Source organism: Nematolebias whitei, chromosome 14 (genome assembly GCF_014905685.2).
Source record: "Nematolebias whitei isolate Nwh7 chromosome 14, NemWhi1, whole genome shotgun sequence".
In the NCBI taxonomy this organism is placed as follows: Eukaryota; Metazoa; Chordata; class Actinopteri; order Cyprinodontiformes; family Rivulidae; genus Nematolebias; species Nematolebias whitei.
In genome coordinates, this window is record NC_056511.1 from 7,524,580 (window position 1) to 7,534,566 (window position 9,987).

General features: G+C 37.7%; 1 protein-coding gene across 1 annotated transcript in view; it reads right to left on the reverse strand.

The window, feature by feature from the left end:
• Window positions 1-8,826: 8,826 nt before the first annotated feature.
• usp2b (ubiquitin specific peptidase 2b) overlaps window positions 8,827-9,987 on the reverse strand; it is a 12,686-nt gene continuing 11,525 nt past the window's right edge. The window contains exons 10-12 of the mRNA XM_037687263.1: window positions 9,406-9,507; window positions 9,198-9,318; window positions 8,827-9,007 (exon numbers count right to left, since the gene is read on the reverse strand). Coding sequence (XP_037543191.1) covers window positions 8,902-9,007; window positions 9,198-9,318; window positions 9,406-9,507 — 329 coding nt within the window. The 3' untranslated portion in view covers window positions 8,827-8,901. The remainder of the gene's footprint in view (window positions 9,008-9,197; window positions 9,319-9,405; window positions 9,508-9,987) is intronic.

Sequence of the window (9,987 nt, forward strand, 5' to 3'; positions counted from 1 at the left end):
AGAACCGACTGATCCACCAACCAAAGAACCAACTGATCCACCAACCACAGAAGCGACTGATCCACCAACCAAAGAACCGACTGATCCACCAACCACAGAAGCGACTGATCCACCAACTGCAGCCCCAACTGATCCACTAACCAAAGAACCAACTGATCCACCAATCACAACACCAAAACCATCTCAGACGCTTTCTACTGATGACACCATTACACCAGCTTCAACCACAGATCCAGACATTGCACCACAAGAACTTTCACCAGGAGCCATTGCAGGCATTACTGTAGGCTCCATTGCTGGTGTGGCTGCATTGGGTGAGTATGACAGATCTATACGTTTTACAAACAATATCCAAGACATAAAAATTGCCAAAAATGTAAATGTTGCACCTTTTTATGGGACCGAGATGGGGTAGAGGTAGCGCAGCCTGCTCAGGACCCGAAAGTCCCAGGTTTGATCTCCAGCCATTCCCACATGTCGTGGTGTCTCTGATCGAGACACTTAATCCCCAATTGCTCCCCGGGTGCTTACACAGCTGCCCACTGCTCCACCTGTGTGCATCCCAGGTGCAATGGGTTAAAAGCAGAGAACGAATTTCACCATAGTATGAGAACACAGAATGATAACAACACATAGCACTTTACTTTTTTTTTGTTTTGGGTAAGAGGTGTTTACTAGAAATGAAAAATGGTCATGTCACCTGGAGACAGGAGTGATTCAAAGCAGAAAGACAGTCACACCAACACGGTTTAGTCTGTCAGAGCTGATCGGACTAAGCTCTCCATCCGAGCTGTACTCAAGATAGAAATAAACTCAAAAATTGATAAAAAACTGAAGGAAAACATACAAGAATACAACAACTAATCCTCAGCGGTTAAGAATACAAAGCTTGAATCTTAAGAGTGTAAAAGTATTATCTTATTGGTAATGTATGCATGAATTCACACTTCAGTTGTTCCCCGAGTATTAAAAGCAGTCTTATGTTCAGGTGGGGGTGTCTACGGTCTGCTGAAATACACCAACAAGATCTGACACGGATCAGCGGAGGAGAAAAATGGTCAAACATTCTAAGCTTCATCTGTTGCAATACACTCAGAAAACTTCAGCGATCCGTCATTATTGATGACTTTATGGGTCAGAAGGAGAACAAAAAAAATTAAATACATAAATCAATTAAACCATGCTGATTACTTGACAAGAGGTCAGGATGACTTCAAGCTAATCAAAACATGTTTAGTGTAATTTATCATTTGTAAGTGATTTTGTAATTTGTAAATTGCCATACTTTTATTTTTTCCACAAGTGGTGCTTATGTTCGAAGTAATCACTTGATGTATGTAAACATCTGGTTAATGTCCAGTTCAAATCGGTGCCTTTCCAGGTAAGGTGTCCATGCCAACTGCACTAATGCACCCCTATACCATCAGTGAGCCAGAAGATGCCCATCTCAGCACAAAAATGGCTATAATGACATCAATCTCACAAAAACTTAGCTAATTTTTGTGTAATAGTTGCTGAGAGTCAGACCCAACACATAGAGAGCCAACGCATCTCAATATGGCATCACAAACAAGGTTTGACTCAAACAGCAACAACTCGGTCAACATACGATGATTTCAGTTAGAAATACTGAAGTGAAAGGTGGCGGGTGATATGCATTTCTTTTAAGCAACACCAGGCTTTTATTTTATTTTATTTTTTTATGAAATTGTTACTTTGTGCAGCAAATTCCAACTTTAGCATGTTAGCATGTGGTCAAAATCATTTTAGTAACATCCATTATAATTTTTTACACGTTTAAAACTAAGAGCTTACAATTTCACTGTAAAATTTTCACAGCTATGAGTATTTTTTTTATTATTTTCCATGAATAAAGCAAATATAATCGACTATGAGGTAACAATAAAGTCCATGCTCAATAATCCAGGTATGCAATCCAACATTTTTCAGTCAGGTCATCTGGACAGTTTCTTTTCTTTTTTTGGTGCTGAAACGTTTTTGAGCATGGACTTTGTTGTTTTCAATCAGTTTGACAAGACTGTCAACAAGAAAGAGGGCCGGCAATGGAGGAGGGGGCGTACCAAAGAGACCATCTTATCACAAGCAGAACTGGTTTGTTCCACTTTGGAGTAAGCTGTTGGGGGAAGAATCAGTTTTGTTGTGTTTCCTTGACTGATGAAGCCTTCTGGATGGAAGGCGAAACATTTCAGCACAATAAAAAAGCAACTGTCCAGATGACCTGATTGAAAAATGTTGGACTTTGATTTAAGTTATGTAAGCACATAGATTATGAATAAAACTTAATAAAGCATTTGTTAATTTAAATTTAGTATTTTAAGTAAAATATTGAAGTATTTACCAGTAAAATGTATAATCCAGTGTGACATTTAGATCAAATTAAATAAAAAAGTGAAATAATTTGACTACAGGTAATGAAGTTTTTTATTAAACCATATATTATTAATAATTTCTGATGACAAACGGGAGTATCTTTATATTATAACTTTAACAAAGACTTTGATCATATTTGCTCTTTTCATGTAGAATATTTATTATGAGCTGAATGAGGATGTAACTTTTATTTTCAAATGTAATATATAAAACCATTTTTAAAAGTGCCGTTGGAAATGGGTGTTTTCTTCACATTATAAGAACGTTTGACACGATGAGACAATTTGTTAAGTCACGTTGGAGAAATGAAAACAAAACCTTCAGCAGGGTAGATTAGCGTCCATCACATATTTATAGGATTAGTAAAGGATTATTGTGACCACTGAGTCAACTCTCATGGTGTCCTGGTTGCACCTTCAATTGGACTTCAACCCTCTTGATGCCGTCATTGTTTTATGATAAGGTCATTAGAAGTGTCAACAGCAGGAGTGCTTCGTAACAGGACACGATACTTTATCCCGTCCCTCCACATACAAGCATATTTCTACCCTGAGGTGTGATCGTCCTGTACGACACTCGTGTATCGATTCACTGACAAAAACCATGTTCATCTCACTGTATGATGATGGAGACTCTCAGTCATTCAGGATGTGGTTAAATAAAAACAAAAAGAATATGTGCACTTTCATTCTGTAGTTTAAGATATTTTATGTCCCATCCAGGGGGATTTTTTTTTTTTTTATCTTTGGAGGTTTTTGTTTTTTTGGCCAAAACCACATGCAGATTAAACTCACTCCCCTCACAACGAAGAGTCATTAGGGTCTTTGTTAGCCTGGCTCACAAGGCTGTTTACCCAAGTACGACCTCTGGAAACGTAAGCGTTTTTCCGAGGTTGACTGCGAAAAAAATCACGTCTACACAATACAGCTGTTTGTTGTATCTGCTGTAGTTTTCATGCCAGGTCACTAGCTGCCACTGTGATTTTTGTAATTCAGTGACATGCGCTTTGATCTCGAGCATGAGAACGGTCACATCCAAAATGGAGAATAAATTAACATTCGTTTGGACCTAGGATGTGGTTGGTTTGCTCCATGTTGAAAAGAGTGAGCAGCCCAAACAGCACTCTGCTATCCACCATTTTTACTGTTGTTCATCTACCGATGCCCACGGTTTCCAAAAAAAAAAACATCTCTGAGACCTGGTTTCAAAAAGGTTCAATGTCAGAGAAAACAAGTGTTGTTGTATTTACAAACGTTTGAAACGCAGCAGAAAAGTTCTAGTTTCATTTCAAAACGGCACCGTATAAACTGGGCTTAAGAAATGGCTCTATTGTAAAGGGAGTGAGTTTTATCTGCATGCGAGTCTTGATAACACAACAGAACTTCTAATGTAGGTATTTATGCCTGGAACTCTCCAGCTTTGTATCTGAGAAAATTAAATGTCTCCATCTACAGAACAGAAGTTCGGTTGTTTTGTTTTTGAAGACAATAAAACTAAAGCAAGAGTATCAGCCTGTGAAAAAGTCATGCAAATCTTTAGCTTCTCTGTGGTGATTTTATTTTGGGTTCTTTGACCAAAAATAAAAACAAATTTGCAAAATTGCAGCAATTTGTTGACAAACAAACAGTTCAAGTTAAAACAAGCAGAACAGAAGCCAAAAGCAAAAAAGATAAAAGCTTGAACATAATGATAATTTAAAAATCAGCAAAACTGTGGCTAAAAGCTAAGTGTAGCAAAATAGTACCCAAAAGCTAAATGTAGCAAGAATGTAACTAAAATAAGCAAGACTGGAGATAAATGCAGGCTAAGAAGTCAAATAAGAGCAACTGACATAGATTTCTGAGAATAATTTTGAAGGATTTGAATGTACTTCTGGGTAAATTAAGACAAATATTCTAAAAAGTATAAAAGTTACAAATACTAAGCTCATTAATGTCCTGATGGGGTAGAGGCAGGGCAGCCGACTCGAGACCTGACAGTCCCAGGTTCGATCCCCAGCCATTCCCACACGTCGTGGTGTCTTTGAGCAAGACATCTAACCCCAATTGCTCCCTGGGCGCTTGCATAGTTGCCCACTGCTCCACCTGGGTGTACCCAGGTGTGATTGGTTAAATGCAGAGACCAATTTCGACATTGTATGGGAACAAACAATGATGACAACACAACACTTTTTATTATTATTATTATTATCATTAGGTAAATGAATCACAAAAAAGTTAAATCATGTCATCTGGACTGATTCTTATTAAATTTAATGGCTAATGGTTAAAAAAAAGAAGTGTAGTTCTTACCAACTGCTCCATTAAAAAAAACTCAGAAAATGCCACTCATATTAAAAACAAATGAAACATTTTTGTAAAAGTTAAATTAGGGCTTTAGTTATTAATTTTGTGAAAATATACTGTAGACAATTTTAAAGAGTTCACAAATCGGCAATTCCCAACATTCTGCAGAACTCAGTGGCGAAGTGTTGATAAGCTCCTTTGAATCAGGTATTTGTTCTAAAGCATGCAGGACTGCGTATCTCTCGAGGATTGGGGTCAAGAAACACAGTTCTGAAACTCATGTTCTGGCAAAAGCACAGTTAATGTTACAGCGACCAAAACACGTCGCCCAAGTCTGAATATCTTTTCTGTCCACAAATTAGCTACAAGAGGCTGCCTGAGCCACAGAAACCCAATCCTCCGTCTTCTCACACACATAATTTAAACCACTGTGTCTGTGTGATGTGATAACCAGAGACAGCGGAAGCCATTTTTGATTTGCACATTTCTATAAATGATATTACTCACTTTTGGGATTCGTCCATCAACGCCAATTTCAGAAGAGTTTGTGCCCAATGGATGGTTTAAAGTTATTTTAGAAGTTAAAAATAGTCATAATCTACTCCTATAGTTAGTCCATGTCAGGGTATATACTAAATAACATCAGCCTTCAGTCAAAAATTAAAATTTATCCAAGAACAAAAACAGAAAAACTCAATGAAACAGCTCCCTCTGGTGGTAGCAATGTGTCAGGCCATCCAAGCCTTGTTGACCAAAAGTGGAGGATTGAGTTTGTAAATTCAGCAGATAGTACACAATGACCTCTACTGCTGAGTAACTGAATACACACTTTTAAGGGTTTTAAATATTATGACTTAAATCTGTCATTTATTAGTTATATTTGAAGCTTTACATTTACTTTATAATACAATTGTAGTCCCACATTTTACTTATTGTGCCAATGTTTGGGGTACAGCATGTAAATCCACAACAAGGCCTATATTTATTCTGCAAAAAAGAGCAGTAAGAATTATAACAAGAAAGAGTTATTGTCATCCTTCTAATGTTCTGTTTAGTCAATTGAAATTACTTAAGTTTTATGATTTGGTGGATTATAATATTCTTTTACTTATGTTTAAGGCCCATAATTGTTTGCTGCCATCAAACATTCAAACATATTTTGTAAAAAGGACGAGTGGTTATAATCTAAAGGGATCAGAGATCATTGTAAAACCTAAGTACAGAACCAGTTTGAAGGGACGCTCTACGACCATACATGGAATAGGTTTATGGAATAATTTGGAGGATGATGCAAAAATGGAGAAGTCAATGTTTACATTTAAGAAAAAGATAAAAACTATTTTGTTGGAAAAATATAAACTGTTTGTCTAATTATTTTAAATGTAAAATCTGTTTGAGTTATCTACGTTGTTGCAATATTGTGATTGACTTTTTGTTTGAATTGATAGTTAAATTGATCTGTTAAAGAAGGAGCAGATTTGATAAGAATTTTTTTCTTCTTCTGCTTCCTTTCATTTTATGTTTATTTTTTTAAATTATCTAAATTGTATTTGTGTGTTTTTTAATGGAACTGAAATGAATGAAATAAATAAATAAATAAATAAATATTTTACAATACAACCAACTGACCATTGCAGTTATTTCGTGTAAATTTAATTATCTAATATTTCTTTACATTATCAGTTGATATCATCACTGAAAGCTGTTGCAATGAGCTTTACTTAAACAGATAAAAGTTCAAATATCCATGATAATGTGATAAAACAGAAATACTGTATGCTTGTTGTTGCTGAAGAGCCTCTTCAGTAAAGTTAGCAGTTAGCTTGTGAATATGACACATTTGACCTAGCAAAGTATATTTTACAAATCTCAACAACAAAATAAGTCCAACAACAAAAATACAAAACAGAAAGATAAGATCCAAATTTGGTTAGTCAATGTAATAAAAACAGAGCGGAACTAAGTTAATGTTACGCATTAGCTGCTAATTAGCAATAGCTAATGCTATTTAGCTAAAGCTTTTGGAAACTGGTGCTGCACTTCACATATTTTTCATGTTAAATCGTTGATGAAATATATTCAGGTTTAAATAAAGTGTCTGAAATGTGTTTTCAGCTTGCTTTGATGCCTAAAAACGGTCTGAAATGACACAAACTTCAGTGTTTCCGTTTACTTGCCTTGGCAGGGCGCTCTTGACGAAGACGTGTGCTTTGCGCGCGCTGTTCGAGCAAGGGGGCGGGGCAGGTAGGCTTGATGTGTTGCCAGATTGGGCGGTTTACCGCACACTTGGGCGTTTTCATTTTGATTTTTCCGTAAAAAGTGCTTTGGGCAGGTGGAGATAATTTGGGCGGATTTGGAGTCAGATTGGCGGTTTTGGAGTTAACCTATTAAAGCACATTTCAACCAATCATTCATGATTAATGTTTCATAGCAAAGCTACCCTGACCTTTCTCACAAAGGATTGTTCATCAGAATTCAAAGTTCAGCTGTTGAACGTTCCAGCCAATAATCAAATCAAGTTATGTAGAAAAACTTAGCATATGTGTGCGCGCACTGATCGTAGTTTGTGTCTTTGAAATGTGAGGAGAGCAGTCTACGTGGTTGTTATGAATCCACCTGCAAACATGTTAGTATGTGATGTGTCATGTGACACACTGGCTCAGACGATGCTGCGGTGGCTGGTTCAGTCGTTTACAGAGAACAACTCTGGGCAGATTTTTTTTGTTGGATTGTTGCGTTTTGCCACATAGTGTTAAATTACCTTGGCTTGCACTGATGTGCATTCATGTGCAAACAGTAAATATAACAATATATTAATTGGGCGGGTTTTTGTGTGATGTGGTGGTTTTTAACAGATTTTTGGGCTGAAAAACTCAACTACCTGGCAACACTACATGTGGCCTAAAACACTTATTGTCCAGATGATCTGACTGAAAAATGTTGGATTGTATACCTGGATTATTGAGCATGGACTTTGTTGACTTGTTATGCATGATTGTTTTGAAGAATGGTCACATTTTTTGTGTGAATCTAGTTTCTTGGGGTTCCACAGAGGGATGGTTAATTGAAACCCATCAAGGAGGCGCTATTTGTGAGACAGATCTGGGTCAGCAAGCCTGGTTTAGACCGATTAAGTCTTTCAGATTAAAGACGAAACGTTTCTCCCTTCGAGAAACTTGTCCAGATTACATGATTTAACATTTTGTGATTTAGCCACCTGAACGATTGAGTTTACAACCCTTTTTCTTTTTGTGCGATGAGAATATCAGGTATGATTTCAAGTGTATGACGGGCACAGCTTTATAGTATTTGTTTTCGGCATTGCATACAATTTTCTCTGCAGTTAACCCAAGCTCAGTGATGGAGGACTTTAAGGCTTTGGCTGGGCTCTGTGTCTGCTTTAAGATAAATAAGATCGTGTCCCACCCCTTAAAACTTTTTGAAGTAAACTTAGTTCACCATTTTAGGACTAGCTAGCCAAGTTTTGCTTATCTCAGCTAAATGATGAAACGAGGGTTAAGTACGGTAATTTTTTTTCTTAAACATTGATTTACCAAGCTGAACAAACATGAAACAAACACATGACACAGTCCAAGTTAATGATGAATTTTAATGATTTATAGACTTCATATCAAAGTCAACAACATCAAACTTTAAAGGGTAATAATGCTGCGTATACACATTATTTTTTAAATGTATTTTCTTCAATACAGTCAAAGTACATTGGCTCTACCGTCCATAAATATTATACAAAAATATTTTGTTGTAAAAACATCCTCTAGCCAATGGTAGAGTCCAAAAAAACATTGTTAGTGTAAATACAATATGGACTTCTAATAAAATAACTTAAATAGAATAAATGAGTTAATGGTAGTGTTCTTAAATATTAAAAAAGAAGTCTATTCAAGTGGCAGGATAAATTCAGGAGCAGGAAATGGCTGGTGCATTGCAACAAAATGCAACGCTGTTTCGGAGGCAGATTTTTTATTCTTTTCCAAAAGAATTGTGTTCTTTGTCCGTTTTACTCAAACTATGAGAAAAACTGCTGAAGTTTAAAAAGCATCTGCCTTTTATCAACGTGCATGACGGTTTGACGTTTTCTGCTTCAGCCACATTCACAGTTTGTAATGGCAAGATGCTCTCCACTGGATGGAGCTCTCTCCATGTAGGCGGCATCAGTCTCCATGTTCAGGCTCAGTTCGGCGTTTTGTGCCGCCGTCGTTCCTCACAGCCGACACGTCTGATATTTACCGTGCGACGAGTGGGTCAGCTCGTAGAAAAGGACGTAGGCGTCGCTGCTGCGCACCTGGCTGGAAGACATCGGACTCACCCTGTCAAGAACACACAGAACTATTTACACGTTCAAATCTTGGGGTTTAAAATGCACTAAAACAGAATTTGTTTGTATAATCTGAACTACGACAAGTAGAGTCCATTTGACAGCAGGTGCATGCTGCCAGCTTTCAGCCAATCTGATAAGATGATACGTTAAAGTAACTTGATGACGTTGAGACCCGATACCTGGAGTCATTGTAGCTGTACCACTCCCCCAGTGCCGGGTTCCTGCAGTAGGCCGTGTAATGGCCTCCCAGGGTGTTTCCAGTGTGGTTGGATACAGCGTACAGGTTATACACGGGACGCTCTGTGGGGAGAGACGACACGACGGTCATTCAGTGTTCACCCATCGTGTGGGGGAGTGTGGTGGGGGGGCCAAGTGAACGATACTCACCGCTGCTCACTGCTGAAAACTCGCGCATCTCCAGGTCTTTGAGAGGAAAGTTGACGTAAGTGGAAAGTTTGCTCGTTCGAGAGTCTGAGAAACGCTTCAGGTCTTGGAGGTGAAAACAACAAGTTAAGGAGCAGATACCGGGTCAAAATGACAGGATGTGTTCCGACACATTCATACACGACCTGAATTTAAAGGGAGCTGCAACTAGTTGAAGCAACAGATCTTATTGGATAAACAATTACTTCAGCTACACCATTAAATACTGTAGGTTGTTTATTTTTATTTAAAACAAATTTAAATTAATGACACATGGACATAGCCATTTAATTTACGTTGCAATGCATTCTGGGTAAATGACATTGACAGGTTGCTCCGGTGCAAGCTTCATTCAACTTGAATGTTAATTGTGGACATCGTCTGATGTTCAGTCATTTAATATGAACTGGAGCACAATGACAGAGAGGAGAATGGAGAAATAACTCAGCTTTCACATTAGCCCCTGGGCTAATATCTAAGACGTTAGCCCCAGAGCTACTATGTATGTAGGACGTTAGCCCCAGGGCTAATATCTAAGGCGTTAGC